General features: G+C 29.4%; 2 protein-coding genes across 2 annotated transcripts; both read right to left on the reverse strand.

Annotated features, from left to right (window-relative positions):
- Positions 1 to 6,390: 6,390 nt before the first annotated feature.
- Positions 6,391 to 9,793, reverse strand: LOC111288054 (metal tolerance protein 9-like). The gene is made up of 6 exons (XM_022878805.2): positions 9,307 to 9,793; positions 8,985 to 9,097; positions 8,646 to 8,891; positions 7,759 to 7,839; positions 7,441 to 7,671; positions 6,391 to 6,738 (listed from the first exon to the last, which is right to left on the reverse strand). The coding sequence occupies exons 1-6, from the start codon at positions 9,491 to 9,493 to the stop codon at positions 6,391 to 6,393; spliced, it is 1,206 nt and encodes a 401-aa protein (XP_022734540.1). The 5' UTR covers positions 9,494 to 9,793.
- A 10,668-nt stretch (positions 9,794 to 20,461) lies between these two features.
- On the reverse strand, positions 20,462 to 22,756 carry LOC111288579 (Pentatricopeptide repeat (PPR) superfamily protein). Its single transcript, XM_022879522.2, has one exon. The coding sequence runs from the start codon at positions 22,299 to 22,301 to the stop codon at positions 20,667 to 20,669; it is 1,635 nt and encodes a 544-aa protein (XP_022735257.2). The 5' UTR covers positions 22,302 to 22,756; the 3' UTR covers positions 20,462 to 20,666.
- Between the last annotated feature and the right edge of the window lie 1,488 nt (positions 22,757 to 24,244).

Below are 24,244 nucleotides of genomic sequence, written 5' to 3' on the forward strand. Positions count from 1 at the left end.
ACTAAAAAAATAAACGTTTTGGGATCAAGCCATACTTGAAACCCAATCCATTCCATTAGTCTTTTCTCTAGTTGCGAGATGTGTAGAGGCGATCATTTAGCAGATTGTTGTCTTATTAGGATTTAGCCTATCTATTTTATTGCTCAGCCTAGTAGGTAAGAGAATAATCTTGCTCCCCCACATATAACCATAGTTGGAAGAACCACCTGAACTTTTCATGGACAAACACTCAAAGTCAATCCTCAAACTCTAGACCTTAGTATCCTCCTAGTTTTCTCAACACCCAAAGCCTTAATACCTACCACACCCACCTTTACCTCGGGGAAAAAAAATTCTTTTGAAGGTATGTTATCTTCTACTCTTCAAAACCAAAATAATATGTTGATGAATGAAGCCAGTCTCATATAAGGGAAGTTCGCTACCCTTTAGAGTCAAGCAGCTGCTATTAAGAACTTAAAGGTGCAAATGGGACAGTTTGCTAATGCCTTCAACAACTGCCCATAAGATACCCTTCCCAACAATACTGAAGTCAATCCAAAAAGGGAAGGAAAAGAATACTGCAAAATGATCTACCTCAAAAGCAATAAAGGTACATAGTACCACTAATCGGACCACCACTATAACTGCACCTATAGAGCTTATTGTAGCCCGAAGAAAATGAAGATTAAGGAAAATGAGAATGTAAAAGATATAGCCATTCAGTCTTTTGGTACAAATGTCAATGTAGACACCAAATTTTGTTCGGGCAAAATCCAATCATTTGTGAATCTTTTAAAATTCAACTCGATTCAAATCAAATATTTGTTCAATTTTGACAAGTTCTAAAAATCAAAATTTTGACCAATTTGATCCAAATGCCCTAAGATCAAATTTGATAAAATCTAGTCAAATCTAGTCAAACTTGATAAAAAAAAATAAAGATGACATGTGGGTCAACTTTCAAAATTCATAATCAAATTGGAATCAATGTCATTTTAAATTTAAATTTGTGATTTTTAAAATATTAAAATATTTGATCGCACTTCAAAAAATAAAAAATTAGTAAAATGCTCATAGAGGTATTTTTGTAATTTAACTTTTTCAAAATTGAATTTTCATGAAAACTTTTATATCATAATTGAATCTTTTTAATAATTTTTGATGGATTAAAAACCCTAATCACACTTTAGCATATGTGAAATTACAAAATACCCTTTAGAGGTATTTTCGTAATTTAACTTTTTCAATGTTGAAATTTTGCAAAAAGTTTCAGATCATGATTTAATATTATTTGATGATTTTAGAATTTTGAAAATGTGATTATACCTCAAAAGAGTGAAATTACCAAAATATCTCTTAAAGGTAATTTCGTAATTTGACATTTTCAAGGTTAGGTTTTCTAAAAAATTTTTAGATCTTAATTTTATATTATTTGACGATTTTTAGTGTTTTAAAATCATAAAAATGAACAAGGGAACATTATTTTCTAAAAAAAAGGCCTAGAAACCAAAAACTTTATACTAAGGCGTAAAAAGGTTTTTTCACTTGGTTCCAATGGCATTAAAAATTTAAACTTTGATAGTGTACATTCTAGACTATGAGATCATCTTGGGGAGCTTAATCCAATGGTTAAAGAAGCTCTTTGCAAAAAAACAAGGGAGAAATGTAGACTATTGGATGAAATTTCAATCCAAAGGTTAATAATCAATTATAGGGGATATTTTCATTTTTTTTAGGGCAGAAAAAAATGATTGAAGAAAAGGGACGTCGGGTAGTAAACGTGTGACAAATGAGGAAAAAAAAAGAGAAAAAAATCTTTGCTAGCGTAAAGGTATAATTCTTTTACTTTTTATCTTGAATTTTTTGTATTCTCATCACATTTTTCATAACATTTTCATATTGATTTTTCTATTTTCTTGGTTTTCTTAAAAGTTTATAATTCTTTTCTTTTTTTCTTTTACTCAAAGTTTGAATTAAATTTCAATCAACCAGTTCTGAGTTTGGATTGAAGTTAGAAAACCAAGCAACAAAAAGTCAATACCACCATCATTAACACCATTTGGAGGTTTAATCAACCTCCCATTCACCATGGTCGAATCTTCTTTTAGCTTTTCTTGTTATTTTTCTTACTTTCAAAGGTTGTTTATGATGTTTAAATAATGAGTTTATTTGTGTTTTATGTGATTTTTGATTGGTTAATGATGTATGTTGGTGTTTAGTTCATGTTCTAGTCGTTCATGACTTTTATTTTATTTTTTTTTGGTTTACTTCACTTTTGGTCAAATTCTTTTTATGATCTATATACCTTCATGTGATGATTTGGTAACCAAGTGGGGTATGATTTGGTTTAATATGATTGTGGAATGGCCATAAGGGCATTCAATCAAGCCATCCCCATGCTTAGCCAAATCCTCATTCTTCACTTTTGGATAAATATTGTTTGATTTATGTGTAATGACTTATGTTTTTGCTATGCTTATCAAGTTTATTATATGTTTGGTTTAATTTTCAATGATAAAAATGTAGTTTAGTAAGCTGCTTGGTAATGTTTTGATATTTGTTTGTTGACTTTTAATGAAAAATAATAGTGGAACATTCTTTCAAATTTTGAAAAAGGTTTTATGTTTGATCCATTTTCACTTGTTTTCACATGCACATCTTGTTTGTAATTTAGTTTTGTAAATACTTAAGTTTGTAATTAGTTTGTTCCCTTTTCATGTATTTGTCATGCATGCATATCTATATTTTTTTATCAATGGCATTCTTGTAATTTATTTTTGTCACATGCATAATTCCATCAAATCACAAATTTCATGAAACCCAAATTTCATAAAACCCTAAATCCTAAATTCGAAACCTTAAAACTCTAAAATCATAAATCCTTAAAACTTAAACCCTAAAACATACCTCAAACCCTAAAATCAACCCTTGATCCCATCCATGCATTTTCATTTCATTTTTATTTTGTCATACATATTTAAATCATCATGCATTCGTATTATGTCATTCATGCATTCATTCATTTTTATATGTTCATGCACACTATACATATATTTTTAAAAATATGTTTTCAAAAAATTATTTTTTTATATAAGATAACATCTCACCTAAATATAATTATCAAGATCTAACCTAACAATAAGGGAACTCTCGGTAGTTATTATTTACGTGAGGTGTTAACTTGGTCTTTGTGAGATAATTTGAAAACTTTTAAATTAGAGATATTTTTGAAGCTCTATCTAAATATAAGAAAGTGAAAAAAGAATCTTGATATTTAAAGTGTTTTCACTTTGATCCAAAATAAAATGTTTTGTTTTCAGAAGATTGATTTGTTTTCAAAAGGAAAAGAAAATTTAAGTTTTTGGAATGAAAAAAGGAATTAATTTCTAAACACTATAATAGGACCATTCTTACCAAAATTCAAGGATAGCATGCAAAATTGGTACTATCTTCACGGGTGATGTAGGGTTACTAATTCTTCCCCATGTGTAATCGACTCTTAAACATTAAATTTGATTTTGCATACGTCAATTTATTCTTTTTATAAAACCTTTAAATTTTTTAAATGTTTTATAAAAAAAGGACAAAAATATTTGGGTAACTAATCACACCTTAAAAAAGGTTGGTGATGACTCATTTGTTTTATTTTTATCAAAAATATTTTTTGAAGTCCCATTTTTTTCTTTTCCCCATTCATCTAATGGATTGGCACTTTTCGATCGCCAAATGTCGCGACAGCTTGGCAACTTCACTATGATACATTTTTAGAGAGTTGGGTAAAAGATTGATTATATGTTATCCTAAATTTTGATTTAATGGTCCTAGTTAGTGTTTAATTTTAATTCCTTGATTTTAATTTTTTTGTTTTCCTAAAAAATGAAAAAAAAATGTTTTGATTTTAATTTTTATGTTTTCAAATAGCATAAAATTAAAAAAAAAAATGTGTGTGTGTGTTTTACATCTCATGCATATTTTAATTATGTCATTTACTTTAAATTGTTGTTATTTATTTTGTTCTTAATAATTGTTGCGGGGCATTTAGGTAGGGGTAGTTTTAAGAAAATATGAAAGGTTTATATGTTCTTTCTCGCACACTCACATCTACATTGCATGCATAAGCTCTATGCCCAAGCTTTAACCTTATTTAGTAGGAAGTAAATTAGCTACATTTTTGTGAAGTATAAACTTTCGTAATGGTTAATAAAACACTCTCACTCATATTAAACTATTTCTGCTTGTATCTTTTAATGTGTGAGAATTAAGTTGTCACACTAGTCTGTGATAGATGATGTAAGAAACAATTTGAGAACCTTTATATGCATCAGTTCCAAGCTCAACATTTACTGAGCCTTAGAAAGCTAGCCTCAAGTAAAGCCATTTCATACCATTTCCATAGAAATTACCCTAAATAAGTCACATGAATGAATACCTCTTACCTATAATTTGTTTTTTTGTTAATTTGATAATTTGCATTTGTTACTCTTAATAAAAGAAACATAGAAATCATTAGGAATAACAAATGAAAACAAAAAATCCAAGTGGATATTGGTGAAAAAAAGGTTGAGACAAGCATGTAGGTGAATTTTGGTGAAAATTAACATTAGTCAATGGCGAGTTGTAAAGGCTAATGAGATTGTTGAGAAAGAGACTTTGTTTTTTTGGTTTTTAGATAAAAAAAAAGAAGGGAAATAGGGAGGGAGAGAAAGAAAAGGAAGAAAAGAGAGAAGAAAGAAGAAAAAGTAAAAACAAAAAATAGAAATAGAAAAAAGAAAAATAAAAAATTTTAATTAATTTTTATTAATTAATAAAATTTTATTTAATTTTTGTTGGATATTTTTATTTCAATAATTAATTTTTATTAAATAATTACGATTAATTTTATTTTAATTAATTATTATTAATTAATAATTAGAGAGAAATGAGTTAATCAATAATTACTTTTTATTAATTAATTATGATTAATATTATTTTTACAATAAATTATAATTAATTTAATAAAAGGGTATAATAGACTTTTAAACTTATTACAACAATATTCTTTAAATTAACTAAACATATTAATACTAATTCTTACTATATTTCATTCCAATGAACTAAGTATTATAATAATTAATTTATTCTATATCTAATCTTTTTTATTCTCATGAAATATCTATTTCATTTCGTAAGCCAAATGCACCGTAGGGGATTTGAGAAGTGACAAGTGGCCACTTTTATGGGTTTGTTGGGTTTTGGGTATGAGAGGTGGACTCTATGTTTATTAGAGGTGGGTTGTATATTAAATGAGTTATGTGTTTGTAGTTTCATATTACATGGGTTGAGTCAATGTTTAGATAAATTTTTATTGATTTTGAAGTAGAGAGTTGAGATTTTGTTTGTTAGATTTGATTTTGGGAGATAAATGGATTAAGATTTTATTTGTCAGATTAAAACAAATCCCTCAAACAATATGTTAAGAAAGGAGTGATCCATTTTAAATAAATAAGCTCAACCCATTTAATGTAAACAACACAAATCCAAAATATAAATAGTTTAATTTTATTTTATTTTTTACCAACATTTTCCCTTCTTAGATATATATTTTTTAATTTTTATTTACATATATATAAATATATATTTATTTTAGATGTTACTTTAAATTGTAAAGAGATAGAATTAAGCATAAAATGATCATTTGAAAAATCTACAATGAAGAAAATTATTTTGAAAAATGTAATAACAATTTTTAAAATATTTTCTTAAGTTAAGGAACCATATAGTCAACTTTACTAAAGCGTAAGGAAGTTTTTACAATTTATTCAAATAAAAAATTAATTTCAAATGATCATAAAAACTTTATTATTATTATTATTATTATCATCATCATCATCATCATCATCATCATCATCATCAAAATTAAGAAATTTCTTAGTTAGTTAAATAAATGAAACATTAATAAAAAAATAAAAATATAGTATAATATAATATAATATAATATAATACTTTTTAATAATTACAAAACATAATTATAAATTTAACTAAAAATAGTAAGATTTCAAATAATTAAAAAAATTTAAGAGAATATAGATATTTTGTAAATAAATTAATTTTTATTGAAAAAAATTTGAACCCAAATTTCAAAATGAGGTGGACATATCCACTTAAAATAATTTTTAAAAATTCAATAACGAAATCCTTATTAATTAAAATAAATGAAAAAAAAAACCGTTTAGCTTTTTTTCTCAATTCCCTTAATACTGTAGCGATGGGTAATTCACTAGTTAATTTATAAATATCTCATTTTAATAAAGTTTCACTCAAATTATTCCTCATTGTTTAGATAAATAGCAACAAACAAGAAGTTGTTTTTGACAGGTCCCTTGATAACATAAAAGTTGTAATAGCCATAGAATGAATTGTTTTCGTTGAAAATCATGCCGCCTTTGGCTTGTTCTCTCGCCGATGAATGATATCAAAATCCACATGAACAAAAGCTCGTTCTACTTCAGGAAGTTGCTCCAGCTTATCTTCAAGAGTCTGTCCAATATTATGAGCTTGGCCAAGGGACATGTCCTCAGGCAAAACTATGTGAACCTCCACAAAGTAGTGAGAACCAAATGTGTATGCTTTAACAGTCTCGATGTGACTAATCTCTTCACGGTGGTTCCAAATTAAGTATGTCAGCTTCGCTATATACTCTGGCGGTGCTGTTCTCCCGACTAGTGCCCACACGTTATCCATCACTGTCTTTGCCCAATTCCCCATTGTGTACAATGCTATCTGCACCATAGATATACACTTCATCATTGTCATTAGCTTATGTTGTGTTAGGTTTATACTTGAGTAGAGTAGACTTGTTCATGGGTCCGATGGTAATCCAAGTCTGCAAGCTTGGTTTGACTTTAGACAGGCTTTAAATAAAGAGTTTTTGAGTTTGGACTAGTGAGGCATTTAAAAATTTATTTTGAAAATATCCACTTATAATATATATATATATATATATATATATAAATAAAAGAGTGTCCATAAAATTTTTTTGACAGTGTACAGAAAATTTTTCTTTTAAAATTTTTCATTTTTCAAATATTGTTAAAGGGATGAAGTCGCCTTTGGTTCGATCCGACATGATCGAGATATTATTTTATTAGTCAAAGATTATTTTATTTAAAATTTAAAATATATTTGAAAAGATTAAAATATTGAAAATTTCTTTCAATTTTTTAATAATATTTTAAAAAAATAGTTTTAAAAAATAAATGAATGTTATTGAATGAGCATATACGAGTTATAATCAGATTCGAACTTTACATTTAACAATGTCAGTAGAACTTAGTTTGATCCGTTATTACCTCTAAAATTTTTAAAAATGAATGTGAAGACAAAAGTTTGGCTTTAAATAAGTTATATGCGACTTATGAGAACCGTTTGTATAAATTTAATTAACAAATCAAATAAAATTGGACGTATTTATAATGAACTTACAAGAATTGCCCCGAGAGGATCAATCCACCAGTAGAATTGGATAGCTAAAACAGCAGTTCCCAGTCCAATAGAGTTAGTAATGACGTCGAAGAAATGATCTTGAGCATATGCCCTCACGATTTCGTTTTCAAATCTGCGACAATAAACAGTGAGCACCAATTTTACCACTGTCGCTGATACCATAATCCCAATCATCCATTTTTCCTTTTCATGATCCCTTTCAGGTTGTGCCTGCAATTTGTAATCAGTGGTCATTTGTTGATACTTCACTTGGAGTAGTTACTGCATGCTTCTTAATTGGTGCTTAATTACACGTACCTTGATAATCAGTTCTCGACCTGATTCAAACAATATTTGCAATCCCAGAGTAGTCATTACTGATGCAAAAACAACAATTCCCTGCACAATTCATACAAAGTTAAAAGTTACAGAATAAAAAATACAGAGAGAGACCCCAACATCATGCTACTGCCTAACTACTTTGATGATCTCGGATTGCATGATAGATGACGTTGCTTGAAATTATATAATTTTTATATGACTTTGACAGTGAACCATTACTTGGATATTCATTTTTTTATTTATAGTTTATGATAATTTATGGAGGAAGTTTAGGACTTGATATAGTAATCTAATTATCGTAGTGATAAGATGATTAAGGTGATTTGATCACTAATGATCTTAAATTATAAAATTTGATATAATATTATAAGTCATTAATAATTTTAAATCATGTATTTTGTATTATATAAAAAAAATCACCTGGTACAAAATATATATCCTAAATAACCTTACAAAAAGAAATTAAAAAATTTAGTATTATTGAATGAATAATATGTTGAGAATCATGTATTTATTCTCGTTATTGTCAAAGTAAATTAATAAGAAAATAAAATTAAAAATTATTTTCTCATAATTATAGAATTTTCTTATCCTTTTGAATAGGAATTCAATAATTTCCCAAAACAGTGATTTTATCATTTCAGTTATTTAAAATCACTGCCCTATAAAATTCTTATATTGGCATCAAACAAGGTAATATAATTAGAGAACACAGATTATTTTGGTTTTTACATTGATCACCACGTAGCATACGCTTAGATGAAAACTTTAAGTACCAATTAAATATTTGCCATGTCTTTAGTGCATTGGTAGCCATAAATAAATTTCAATGCAAGTTTTTCCAGGAAAAAAAAAAAACTTACAACAGGCTGCATCCTATTTTTGCCAATAGGGTACCGATACTGATTTGGTTTTCTCATTGCATAAGCAGTAAACCACAAAATAAAGCCTGACAAGAGATCCAGTAAAGAGTCCAAGGTTGATGCTATGACTGCCAATGATCTACTCTCAACAGAAGCATAAACTTTTGCCAAGAAAAGCACCAAATTCGCTGCATTAGATGCATATATTGCCGCCCTCTCACTTCTTGCTAGCTGCTTCATTTCCCCCTGGAATAAATTTTGCATCATAACGTTACGTAGTTCCTCTCAAACAGCCCATTTCATCAAACAAAATTCAAATGAAAATGCATGGAAACAAACCTCAGTCAAACTCCCTGGCAAAATGCCTAATTCATTAAATGCGTCCACTTCATTGAACCCTTTGAGAAGCTTTTCCTGCCTATTGTAATACTCTGAAATTTTTCTCTGTGTCCCTGAAAAGGTAAACAATTGCAAAGTGTAAATATTAAGTTTATTGACACTTGAGAATTAAGAGCCTAATATTTTATCAATAGGTCACGCGACTGCAACTATCGACTAACTATTAAGTTTATGCATGATAGTCTGAGAAACTGGTACAAAAACTTAGGAAGATCGATGAGGCAAAGTAATTAAGAGCATAAATAACACTGGAATAGCTTACTTGAGGCCTTGAGAAAATATCCAAGGCTAAAATATGAAGAATCCATGCGTCTCTCTGGAAGGTGAAACTTATCCATGCTGAGTCGCCAATATTGTTCACTTGCCATAGTCACATCCTCTCCAGCTGGAGCAGGTGAAAGAAGCTCCGTTCGGTAGTCTGATGAATCTGTTCGAAGGTTGGTCGACATTTTTGCTCCAACAAGCGATTGCTTGGAAGAGAAAGAAGGTGTATCACTCTCCTTATATTGGGAAAATTTGGATACAGCTCTAGAGATATAAGTGAAAATACAACTGCTCCACTTACCCAAAAGCACAATGGTTTACTATATAATCAATTAAGAAAGCATGGATAATGTTGTTCTGATCCTAGCAGTAAACACTTTGTTTTCGTTCCTTCTTTTCTTTAATACTATTATATTGTGTCTTGAGTTGACATCATTGCCAAGTATCACCAACATCTCATGCCTTATTGGAGGGGAGTGGTTGAATTTTTTTTTTTCGATACATAAAAGGTCGCAGCTTTGGAATAAAAAAAAATTGTTGGTAATGAAATTCAAACTCTGCTGATTTTAGATATAGAAAATTTTAAGTATGAAAGGAATCCTAGTTTTGGAATATAACTTCTTTTTCACACCAGGATAGAAGAACTTTTCAGTTATGCTGTTGTATTCTAAGCCTCTTTAAAATGTTTTGAAAAGTCTTGTGTTTGGCCTTGTCATGGGGATCAAGTGAGATTCTTAGTGAAATTTCATTCGTTTGATTTAATTTGTTATTGACATGTGATTCAAGCCAATTGTCTTACATTCAATTTTGTAACTGTATTTCATTCTTCAATTTCTATTTATAGCAATATCCTTTTTTGGTATCAGAGTTCTTAAGGCTTAATTTTTATGTAAATATGATGTATGTTTAGCCTATAGGATTAGGTGTGAATTACATGTAATTATTTGCCATGAAAATTGTTACCTATAAATTATATGCATTTGTCATAAAAATTGTTGTTTTAGGTTTATTGATATTAGATGATCGTTGGCATGTTGTCAATTATTTTGGCATGTTCTCAAAACCTACCGAAATATGTATGGATGACGTTGAAGGTCACACAAATTGCCATTGCAAATCGTATTTTTTAGTGATACCACTATTATTTGGATCCAAAATTTTATTTTAAGTTGAGAATATTTATACAAAATAAAAAAAATAATCATTTAAAAAATATATATAATAAATTTTTTTGTTTTCTTAAAAAAATATAATTTATAGGTCCAAAATATATATATTTTTTTTGCTTTAGGAGTCTATAATCTATATAATAAAAAATCTGATTAAAATTTATTTGTAATCACTATGAAACTTGTATTATGTATACATATATATATATATATGTTTATTAAAACTCTTTTTTTATTTATTACAGAAAATCATGAAACCATTGTCTGAACCCTTATTGTTATCAGGATACAAGCACAATTTTAAAGAGCAGGTAATTTGCTTAAGTTTTGACTGATTATCAAATGGGTCCTAATTATGATGATACAGTAAAACATACCATTTCTGTTAACGAGAACATTTAAGAGTTAATTTTGAGTTACTATTTGAGGAGTGATTGTAACATATATTTAATATCAAAGGATACACTTTTCACTTTTAGACAAAAAAAGAATATTATTGATTGATTTTTAAATCAATTGATATATTATGGAAGATAGTATTTGAAGGTTGCGAGTTCGAAAAATTTTATATGCGTAATGTTCTTTTCAGTCAGATAAATAGTAAAATAAAAAATTTAAGACAAATTAAAAACTTAAAAAAAAATTCGTGGTTTTTGGATGTCAAAGATCGGGATTCTCCATCATACGTGTCATTCAATTTTAATAAAATTTTTTTGTGAAAAAATATGAGAAAAAGGGACAAACTATCCCTTAATATCGGCATTAAAAAGGTCATGCGATGTGATTAGTTATTTCTTTATAAATGTAGTTTAGTAAATGTTTATTTCATTTTTTTTTTCTTATGACATTGGTTTATATTTTTAGTATGTTCATGTTTTTATTTCATGAGACTAGTTTATGTAAATATTTTTTTGTGAATTTTATCTATTTATGTTATGGTTTGCTATTCTAAATATAATTTTGCACTAAGTGGGAGTTTTGAGGTATTTAAAATTTGAGTCACCTTCTATGATAAATTTTACAAAATAAAACAAATTAGTTATAGTTAAATGTTTTGAAATGGATGATAATTACGAAACTTAGTGAACTTTTGACTCTATATACTATATGGATAATTATCATTGAACATAAATGTAAAATTGAATGAAAATAATTATGAGATACGGAGTATGAAAATTTAGTATGCGCAAGAGGGATAAGAGGATCTTGAAGTTCTCCACAATATCATTGAAGAACCAACAGAACGGAATACTGTCCAATCTAGAAGTGATCGGAGGCTTATGAAACTTGAAAAAGAATTTCACTATCTATTACATTGCTTATCAGTATAAAGAATGTTATCATGCATGAAATCAAAAAGCATGATACTATGAAGGAAATGCGGACAACTTTGAAAGTAAAGTCTAGTGAAACTTCAGTTACCAAGCTTTAAATAACTCACAAACAAGCTTGATCAGTAGTGAATATTGACATTTAATTATAAAGGAGATATAGGTATAATTGATCGAATTCAATCTGATACAATATTAAGTTTGAGCTTGAATTTGACTCCAAATTTGAGATTTGAAATTTGGCTTGAATACGATTGAGTTATTTTTTTTAGCTTAAACTCAATTGGAAATAATAATTGAGTTACTCGAATTTATTTGATTAGGTTCGATTAATATGTAAAAATAAACTCAATTTTTATATTCGATAAAAACTCAATTATTTATACTTGAACTCTAACTCGAGTTTAAGATATTTTATTAATTTAAATAATAAAAATATATTAAAATATAAAAACTCGATTAGGCTCTAAAATTACTCTAATCGACTATAAAAGCCAAGTACAAAAATTCTCAAACTCGACTCGATTGATAAGTCGAGTTGCTCGAATTCGACTCGATAATAACTAAGCCGAATTTAAATTTTATTTGAATCGAACCACAATAGCTTATGAGTATTAATATATCATTTACACCCCTAAAGGGAGTGAATTAATATTATACTAATTTTTTTTTCATTTGTATCTTACTATATATATTTAATATAAATAAATATATATACAAGAAATTTACTAAAAATACCTTACAAAAATATAAATTTTATCAATTTATAAACAAATGTACAAAGAAACATAATACATCAAATAAATAATTTTACTTAAAATCGTGAATGATTTTTTAAAAAATACAAACAAACCAATTACTAAATAACCTATTTTTCCTAAAAACAAAAAATAAAATAAAATATATCATTAGAAACGTTTGATTAAAAAGAAAAAAAAAAACATGTTTGATATTTGACTGTAGATTTAGAGTCTTATTAAGAAATTACAAAGTCAATTTGACTTTTGATAAGAAATTAAAAAATGAATTTAACTTTTGTTAAATTGAGGTGATTGTGATTGAAGGTGATTATGCTTTTTAATTCTTATAATAAATCTCTTGATTTTAAGGGTTTTTAAGTAATAATTTATTATTATAATAAATAAACAAAAATTTTAATGCGACTCCCAACCAATCAATAGATTTTAGCTACCCAAAAAATATCTCTACAATACATTTTTATCGATCTTCCATGCATATGCCATTCCAATAGCTGGTTTAACTGAGTCAACCGAGCATAATGCATACACACCGAGAATAAAGCTAATAAATTATTTGATTTCCTCAACAAATACGAGTCTTAAAATTTTGGGGGCCAAAGACCTCTTTTAACTTGTTTAACCATCCACCTCTGCTTTGTGGTACCAAAGGTTTTTAAAATTTTTTTAGGTAGGCCAAGGCCTCCTCTGGTTTGTATAACCATCCCCCTCTGAGTTTGACATTTATAAGAAACACTCGAATCACAACATGAGGCAAAATGTAAAGCAAAATTTAAGTGAGCTAAATGGGACTGATCACATTTATAAGTGTCAAATTTTAAGCCCTTAAAATTGGATTGCATTAACTCGATTTTAACTTAATGAATAAACAAATCTTATTCAAGCAGGCAAAGAAAGCTTGAGTCGAACGAAACTACCTTGTGTCGATCGACACAAAAGTGTATTATCGACACACATACATTATTTTGGATTATATGAGATTTTTTCTTGATCTCATTTATTAGTCACTTCCTTCTATGAGCTCAACTATTTGCTACTAAACATGTGATAGAATCTTAAGTCAAGAGTGGATTGGATCACGGACAACCCACAACCCTCCCCACACTTGGTAAACAGTCAATAACAAATGTTCATCCCCCAGCATTTGGAACCTTTTTCACCCCACACGGGCATGGCACTAACCCAAGTCTTCCTAGACACAGTGAGGAGACTAAATCTATTAGAAGACATAAATGCAGCACTATTGCTGAAGACCCCCCGTTGATAAATCCTGTCAGATTTGTCCTCAAGTTCACTCAGAAGATAAGGGAAGAGAAGGGGAAGTACTCCCTACTTTGCATGCCAGACCACCATCATGCAGCGAACTTGATATGCAAGATGCCGAAGGGAAAGATCCAGGTCTTCGTGAAGCTAGCCAACTTGCTTCTAAACCAAACATTGCTTGAAGTCTTTCCTATGAGGTGCCTTCTTTGGAATGCAAGGGGTGCTGGAAACCGAAACTTTCGGCAAACCTTTATGGATCTGATGGGAATTAATAACCCTAGTATTGTGATTATTACTGAAACTAGAATTGCAGGGGAGAATGCTGAAAGAGTACGCAACTTGCTAGGATTCGACAAAACTTTTCAGGTTGATGTTGAAGGTTTCTCAGGTGGTATCTGACTCCTTTGGCACTCTGCTGAAGTTTCAGTCAACATCCTTCAACACTCCTCCCAATTCATTCATGCCACTGTCCAGGTAACTTCTGTTTCTTCTATTCATGCTTCTGTTTCTTCTTGTGCTTTTGTTTAATTAGATGTTATCTGCTATTTATGCTCGTCCTCGTGTTGCCATAAGACTCCTCCTTTGGGAAAATCTCTCGGCCTTTGCTCAGACAACGGTTTACTTGGACTAACAAAAACCACTTCGGCCAAATCATACGTGAGAGATTGGATAGGGCTTGGGCTAACTGTGATTGGAAGGCCATTTTCCCCAACTCCATTGTGTTCCACTTGACTCGGGTCCATTCTGATCACAATCCTGTTCTGTTGGATACCAATCCCAGAATGCCAAAATTCGGCCCGCGCCTTTTCAAGTTTGAAACTATTTGGTTTTCATGGAGTTTAATCAAATTGTCGAGAACATTTAGAGCCAGATGCATAATTCCCTCCTTAAAGCTATCCCGAACTTTAGAGATAGCATTACCTCATGAAATAAACATACTTTTGGAAATATCTTTTACACGAAAAGAAGGATACGTGCTCGACTTGATGGAATACAGCGATCTCTTAGTTCTGCCGCCAATGCATGGCTGCAACAATTGGAAGAATCATTGATGAATGAATATCAACATATTCTCAAACTTGAAAAAGAGATTTGGGCTCTTAAGTCAAGAGTGGATTGGATCATGGATGGTGATCGTAATACAAGATTCTATCACATGACTACCATTCAGCATAGACGAAAAAACAAAATTCTTGCTCTAAAAGACGCGTTCGACAATTGGATTAATGATAGAGTGGGGATTAAAACCTTTGTTTCGAAGCATTTCGACATGCTTTATTCTACTTCTTTGGACACCAGCAATTTACACTCCTCTCTCAGTAGTCACTTCACCAACCTACTTAATGATAATGACCTGACTTGACTCACTTCCCCGATTACTCGCCTTGAAGTGTTTAAAGCCATTTCCAGCATGAAGCCCCTCAAGGCCCCGGACCCAGCCGGCCTCCATCCTATTTTCTTCCAAAAGTGTTGGAACATTGTTGGTCGATCCATCTTTCATTTTATTGATCACAGTTTTTCGGCTTATCATATCCCTGCTGAGATCATTGAATGTTTTATTTGCTTGATTCCAAAGCTTCAGAACCCCGAAAGCATTAATTAATTCCGACCCTTAGCCTTTGTAATACTATTTACAAGGTTATTACCAAAATCCTTATCAATAGAATTAGGCCATGTCTTGCACGCATCAACCATCCCCTCCAGTCTGGCTTCGTTCCTGGAAGAAGAGCTCACGATAATGTGATTATTGCCCAAGAGGTCATCCACTCTTTCAAAAAGAAAAAAGGGAAGCAAGGCCTCATGGTTGTATTTCTTCAATTTCCCACAGGATTGGATCAATCTGATGATATCTTGTATCTCATCTACCAGCATGACTGCCCTTATCAACGGGGAACAAAGTTTTAAATCCAACCCTACATTTTTTTTTCTTTGCATGGAATACTTGTATCTTAAAATTTTGGAGGATTACGAAAACCAAAATTGGGAACCCATCCAACTTTCTAGGATAGGTCCTAAACTCTCTCACGTATTTTTTTTATCGATGACCTTATCCTCATGGAAAAAGCTACTAAGAAAACTTGCCATGCAATGCAGAATGTTCTAAGGGATTTTTGTCGAATCTTTAGGCAAACCATCAATCTTGTCAAGTCGACATTGTTCATTTCCTAGAATATGGAAGGTGCAATGATGGATACTCTCAGCAAAATTATGGGAATCTCTTATTCTTTTGGATCTTGGTAAGTATTTGGGATTTCCTCTGTTCGATAAACGGAAAGCAAGCAACTAAAGATTCATTGTTGACAAAATCACGCAAAAACTCTCTGGCTGGAAAGCCAATCTGCTTTCATTTGCTTGGAGAACTACGATTCTGAAATCTGTTGTCAATGCCATTCCAATGTATTACATGCAAGGAACTGATATATCGGTTAGCATATGTGAAGAAATCAATAAAATTAGCAAAGCGTTCTTTAAGGATCGATTGAGAACTACATGCAAGGTATCTCTCGATTTAAATCTTCAATTAGTGTATATATCTTAGAATTTTAACGAAATTGATTGTATTCGCAGATTAAACCTCAACTCCTAGTGTTAGAGTTGAAGATATAAAACACATAATACTTATTTATTCTTTTGTTAGAAATTTATAACCGCTTTTAACACTATTATGGTCATGTGTTTATCCTATTCATAGACATTTATAAGAGAAATTTTAATTCTTCTTGTTGAAGCGGCACCATTTCTATGTTTATATATGTAGAATTTTCATTATATCTCCATTGCTTTAGACATTTAAAACTCCATTAAGAGTATAAAAACTCATTCTCCTCACGTAATAGATCACACTAGCTTCTAAAATTTGAATGGATTTTACTAGTGTTTAACATACACATAACAATAACTTGTTTTTACCCATTAAACTTTGTAATTAGAGGTTACTAATTCAAAGTTGGTATCCATTATTGGAGTCTAATAGCAAGGGTTTAAATCCATTCTACTTGTAGTACTACTAACCAAATATCCTGAAATTCAATTTTCTTTTATGGTAATTACTCTCACTTGAGATTGAATCTCTAATATAATCACTTCAGGCTAATATATCCAAACTTTTTTATTTTGCATATCATTTATATGCTCTAGACATTCTTGCCTCATTCTTATCATTTTAAGAAATAGTTGGTTTTGGTTGTGGCCACAACTCTATATTTATTAATTTCAACCATTCTATTTTCATCCTTTTATACATTTTTAATACAACTATACTTCTAGTACAATTGGATAAACTCAATGAATAAACCAAATGATTTTAGTCCTTTTAAGATTTTGAAGGACCTTTTTATGACTTTACTTTAATAAGTGTTTAAACTTATTAGCTTGTATAATTTGCTCATAAAATTATACTAAAATCTTACAATAGTATGGTGGTAATTTTATTTCTTTTGATTCTTATTACCCCCACCATATGCAAGTATGCATTCTTTTATTAAAGAATATATCATTCAATTATCAAGATATCATATATACTTAATCAAGTTGCCATTTCTTTTATCTTTTCACTATTTGGTAGTTTTTTTTTTTTTAAATAGGAGGCCTCCAATTTACCCTTAGTGAAAGATAATTAGCTGATATCTTAATATTTCAATAATAGTTTCAAAATTTTTATATTTTAACTAAATATAAGAGTTTACATCAATAAACAAATTTCAAATATAATCATGCTTCTATAGTCTCCTTTTAAGATTTTTATGTCAATTCATAAATATTTATATGAATCTATTTCATCATGAACACTATTAATAATTTTTTATTACCATAAACAAAACTATTTTCATCACCCAAATGGATCAAATACCATTTCTTTTTGCTATTATAAAAGTTTTCAAATTCATAAGATCTTTGAATCACTCATGGCTTCCAAAGTAAATATACTTTGAAATTTTCACTATATAAAATCATAAATGATAAATCATTTGTACAATCCATGAAATAGACCATATACATAATAAAAATTACCACAATGTAATCAAGATTGTGGCATCAATTTTAGTTTATAGCTATTCTAAGCCCAATTATAATAATCCACATTATACCTACAAATCATGTAGATTTGGCTATTAAAATTATCTCATTTATAATGATGGCTTTTAGTGAAAACCAACTATCTCTAATGTTATCATGAGTTTTCAATGCATATAATAATTACCCAATGGCCAATTTCAAGTTCATAATTATTGAAACCTCTAAACTTGATTTCAAAATTTTATGAGAACTTTATTTCTCCATCATTGTGTAACCTATATATCTCTATTATTTATCACTTTTAATTGGTCATAACATTTTCGAATATATAATAAATTCAAACTTTACTCATAGGACTAATATGCCTATAAACAATAAGAGTCTATAGTATATTTAACTCCAATTTCAAATACTTTCACAATCATTTTGTGACTAATATATTCATATCTAGATCACCATATCAATGCAAGTCATGAAACAGGAATCTAAAGAATCATTTTCATCAAATAGTATAAACAATAACTATAATATGAGTTCTGCTCATATTTTATGCAAAAATTCTTGATAAATTTGCATTGGTTAAATCATTAATTGGCTAACCCTAAGGCTTATGACTTTCACAAACCAATATTATTTGACTCCAATAAGAGTCCATAGTATATTTAACTCCAATTTCAAATACTTTCATAATCATTTGGTGACTAATATATTCATATGTAGATCACCATATCAATGCAAGTCATGAAACATGAATCTAAAGAATCATTTTAATAAAATAGTATAAACAATAACTATAATATGAGTTCTGCTCATATTTCATGCAAAATTATTGATAAAATTGCATTGGTTAAATCATTAATTGGCTAATCCTAAGGCTTACAACTTTTACAAACCAATATTATTATCTAAGCCTATATATTAATATAGTATATAACTAGCCACATCCTTACTATTGTCGTGAACTATTAAAAACCTCATAAACTTGTTCACTTTTTATTTAAACAACCTACAAAAAGCCATTTTTTGGGTACAAGAAGCAAAAATACCTTCATTGTCTTTAATCAATAATGTATTAATTGAATGATAGCATTCTATCTCCATAGTCCATATCTTTCTTATATGGATATGAAAGAAAAGTCCATCACATTCAGTTCAATTTTGTAATATATGGCAAAATGAAATTAAACATATGCATGTATTGGTGCCTTTAGAATATTGAATTTGCAAGTTCTTTTCTAATATATAAACATGCCTAATTAGACATTAATGAGCATCCTTCAAAATGCTAGTAACCGACAAATGCTTCAATTTTTTTTAATTATATCAATATTTGATTTATAAATAACCAACAAAAATAGAATCATACAAATTAACAAATTATGCAAATTTAAAAAAAAATTACGATCGCAATAATCTTAATAACCATGATAATATTCGTTATATTCACAACCACGATAAACGTAACGTGATTAAAAATATGTCCGCGACCGTAATTTAAATTTCTAGTTCCATTAGCTTTTGGTTGATATGAAACCTAAAAATATCTTAATACATCTATGTTAATACTATAATCACATCTAATTTTATCAATAAATTGTAAAACAATTTTTTTAAAATATATATATATATAAACTGTGTGACACCTTTATAATAAAAACTAAGTAACGAAAGAAGAAAATTAAATGAATTTGCAAAAAAATGGTAAGAGCTTCATCTTTGAGTAATTCACAAAAATAAGAAATGACCAAATAACCTATACACTTGACCTATTCCGTTTCATCTCGACCAAAATTTTTTGTCGAAAATCAAGGATCAAGGCAAGACAGGGTGTATACGGGCAAGGGTTGGTAAACAAGTCTCCGTCCCGTCCATTGGTATGCATATAAATATATATATATATATATATATATGTTTGTTCCTTTTTTAGTTTAAAATTATATTAATAAATTTATTATTTAATAATAATTAACAAGATTAACTTAATAGTATAATATATTGAGAATTAATTTACAATAAAAAATTATTATATGAAAATTAAATTAAAATAATATAAAAATTCCAAATATTTTAATCAAACAAAGTCAAGTGCAAGTTATTCATATATTTTCTCGAAGTACTAAAGTTCATAACCTAGTTTGGATGCAAGACAAGTTTAGGATAGAGGTGATAATGATTCGAATAAAATCAAATTCAATTTAATTTTTTTGGTTAATATATAAAATTATGATTTCTTAAAACTCAATCCAAAATTCAAACAAAATATTTTTATAATTCGATTCAATTCGAATCAAATTCTTTTGAATCAAATCCTACTGATTTCATTTTATTCATTGATTTTTTAAAATTTTATTTTATTTTATTTTTTATATTATTATTTTAATATAATTTTTAATATATTTAAATAAATTTAAGTATAAAATAATTATTTTTATTTTACAAAAATCTAAAATATATATAAAACTATTAAAAATGTATAATAAGATTCTATTTAAGTTTTTTTGTATTTGTTATTTTTCAATTCAAAATATGATTCGAATTTAATATACATATATTTAATATCCGAATTTAATTTGAATTAAATTAAAAAAAAAAACTTATCCCAAATAAACATACAATTGCAAATCAATTTTCAATTTTTTTTCTCACCTTAATTCAAGATTAAAAAAAAATGAAATTTGGTCTATTGGTAACAGGCAAAGAAACTCCACAACCGGCCCTTTGCCATCCAAAACTCTTGGTTTTGACATTGGCTATAAATCATAAACCACCAGCCCTTCCTAGCGGCTAAAAGTCATATAACTTAATTACTATATAAGTCCCCTAGTTACGGGGCCTCATTCCTCTGGCAACCATCTCATTACGGAGGACACCGGCACTCATTTTGTCACCCTTTCTGAAGTGAGCAGTAATTAAAGCTTCATATATGTCCTCACTCAAGGATATAGAACGATCTTTCATTATTCTTAAATACTTTTCCGCTTCCCCTACTTTTCCACAGTGACAGAGACTTCTAATCAATGCTGTAAAAACTGGTAATCCAGGTGATAGTGACCTGTACTGCATTTCATAGTAGAGTTTGAAAACTTGTAGAATATTCCCTTCTTTTCCATAACCAGCAATAAGATGAGAATATGTGATTTCATTAGGTGAAAACCCCTTATCCAAAACAAGAGTTAACAATGCATTAGCATTCTCTGAATCCCCATTTTCACAAAGCCCTTTAACCATTTCATTGAAAGTGGAACAACTTGGAACAAGTCCCCTCCTAATCATTTCCTCACAATGTTTCGCACTTGCCTTGATTTCTCCTGCTTTAGCACAACCCTCAATTAGATGGTTAAAAGTTTCATCATATGGCTTCAAACCCATATTTTCCATCTCTTGCAACATGTTGTTTGCTTCTTGAATTCTTCCTCTTTCACAATATGCTCTTATAAACGATGAAAACAGAAAAGAGTTGACATTAAATCCTCTCTTAAGCATTTCTTCATACACCTCCCATGCCAACTCTAAATTCCCAAGCTTCAGTTTAGCATAAACAACAAACGAGTAAGCAATGGAATCAAGAAGTAAGTTCTTTTGCAACATTCTCTTCAATAATTTCATACCCTCTTCAATTCTGCCTTCTTCTATAACCTTAAACACCAAATTTGTATTAACAATAACCATTGGTGAGCATCTCATGCCATGAATCCTGTCCAGCAAATCCACAACCACTTGCAGCTTTCCTTCCTTACACAAAGCACTAATCATTGTCCTTACTGTAATTTCGTTGGGGTATTTTCGTTTCTCAATCATGTGCTCATAAACCTTCCAAACCATCACATTTTGACCAGATTTCTGCATCCCATGAAGCAAAGCATTGAAACTTAACAAGGTCAAACAGAACCCCTGTTTCTCTAAGTAACAACAAACCTCAAAACCATCCTCAAACATTCTCAACTTTGCATAGGCCTGAACCAGCAAATCAAACACCAATGGACTGGAACCAACAACGTTGTAACTACCAAGTAAAGAGTCCACAATGCAGGATCCTTTTGAATCGGATGCACTTGTTTTCAATGCTGAATGGAGCAATATTTTAGCTTCAGAGAGTTGTTGGGCACGAACTAGAATATTAATTGCAATACAGTAAGAATAGATGTGATGTTGGAAGCTTTGGGTCTTCGCCGACCAGTAAAAGAAGTTCAGAGCAGATCTTGCATGATCGGGTTGCTTTAGTTGGATAAGTATTTGTTGAACAATAGAAGGGGTTAATTGGACAGAAGAAAAAGCATTGGTGAGAGTATCCCAGTTACGGGTTTTCTTGAATGAATCAGAGATGGCATTGACGATTGAGTCATTCTTGTTCGATTGCGTGAGAGATTGAGAGTGGGCGATGATGGATTTGCGCAGGGCAAATGAAGGAGATGTGAAAACTAATAGGGACTCGAGTTTTCTACCCAGCAAAGCCATTGATCTGCTAGTGCCCTGCTTCAACTACCAAAAAGCAGCAAAATCAATACCAAAAAACTCTTAAATTCCTGCCTTTTTCCATATCAATGGTGACAACGGGAAGGGAAATCAGCGACGGCCAACCAGGTTGCCGATTCTGTCAATGGAGTAAGGAAGGAGAGACAGCGGTGGCTGCCTCCTGGGGTAGAAGGGAAACAAGAATCTATAAAAAGAAAAATAAGTAACAGAGGAAGGAGTAGAGAAACTGCTCTTGCCAGCCGGACTTGCCCGGCGACAGAGGGAGCGGCGGCGTGGAAAAGAAGCGAGGACAAGATTGCAGCGGCTCTACAGGTGTCAAATTGGCTGTCGGGCCCGGCACATCGTTTTGAGATATTAATCCATGTGCTAATAGATGGTTCTGGATCAAAATTTTTAACTACGGCTTGTGTTTAAAGTGTGTGTGTGTATATATATATATATATATATATAAAAGTTCATTAAATTTTGAATATAATATATATAAGTTTCATTAAACTTTGAATATAAAATTCTAATTTTTTATATTATTTAAATTTAAAAATATATAAAAATAATTAAAATTTTTATTAAAGATGGTTTAATTATCAATAAAATGTGAAAAATAAATATAATTTTATCACAAAATAAAAAGTAATATTTGAATTTATATGCCATGTCATACTAATTCATATGTCACGCTCTAAAATTAACCTTTAATTTGATCGTGTTATACTGACTCATGGGCAAAAAATATTTTAGTTTAACACAACACATATACATGTGTTATGCTTGATCTAATATAATTATTTAACAATAAATCATATCAAATACAGTTTATATCGTGTCAAATTATATCTTGTTATTAGTCATTCAACCATTTGACATCTTTATGATTAGTAAAAAAAGGAATAAAAGGAAAATAATAAATATTAAAAAATTTGAAAATATCTAAAACTATTTTACACATAAAAAGTTTAAAAACCTTGATTTTATTATATAAGAAATAAAAAATCTTATAATATAACAAATATTTAAATCCTACATTTAGTTTGATATCTAATATAATTCTATTTGATTTTATAATTTCCTCATAAAATATCACGTGTCAAATTTTTAGAATAATTAATTTGTGTTATACTACAATTAAAGAAATATTTTTTATTTTTCAAATATATACCATTAAAGCTTAACAAATGGCTTTTTACTTGCAGCGATGTTAACACAAAAAAAAAAAAATTAAATAATAATGGTTTTTGGATTTGCTTGATTGGATATGACTTTCTTTTTCTTACCTAACCTTTTTCCTCTGTATATTGATTATTACATTTACTTCATTTCATCTTTCAATAGGTAGTGTTCTTCCATAGGGATGTTCAAAGCAAAGTATTTAATTACAACAACCATTCGTTTTCTCAACAGATTTGGTTTTTCCCTCATTATAATCATACTGCATCCTCCATGAAGAAAAATTGAAGAGTTTAACTCATTCAATGAAAGAAAATGATGAAATCAATTCTTCTTCCTTATCTAGCCATTTCTCCTTGTTTATTGAATGTCCATTTAATTCTGAATGCTTTTGATCTTCTAAAAGTCTATCTTAGAAAACCTTTTAAAAAAACCCCATTATATCCCTTTATTTGTCATGTAGATTCTCCCGAAAAAGAAAAATGTTGATTCGTAAGCAATTTCTATCATTTTATTAAGATTCTTATGATTTATTGTTAACCTTTTGAAGTTGTAGTCAAATGTTGATGTTCCAATTTGAAATAATATTTTCAATGATTGTCCATTGTTATGATAACTCTTCCAATTTGTTGTATACAAGATTGAATATTTGAAAGTTTGGCAAAACAAGTATGTCATTGCTACAAACTTGTTTTTCCTTGCCCTTATGATATACAGATATTATATTATCCAAATATTTTTATTTACAGTTTGTTTATCAT

This window comes from Durio zibethinus, chromosome 4 (genome assembly GCF_047325235.1).
Source record: "Durio zibethinus cultivar Kanyao isolate XHJ-2024 chromosome 4, ASM4732523v1, whole genome shotgun sequence".
In the NCBI taxonomy this organism is placed as follows: domain Eukaryota; kingdom Viridiplantae; phylum Streptophyta; class Magnoliopsida; order Malvales; family Malvaceae; genus Durio; species Durio zibethinus.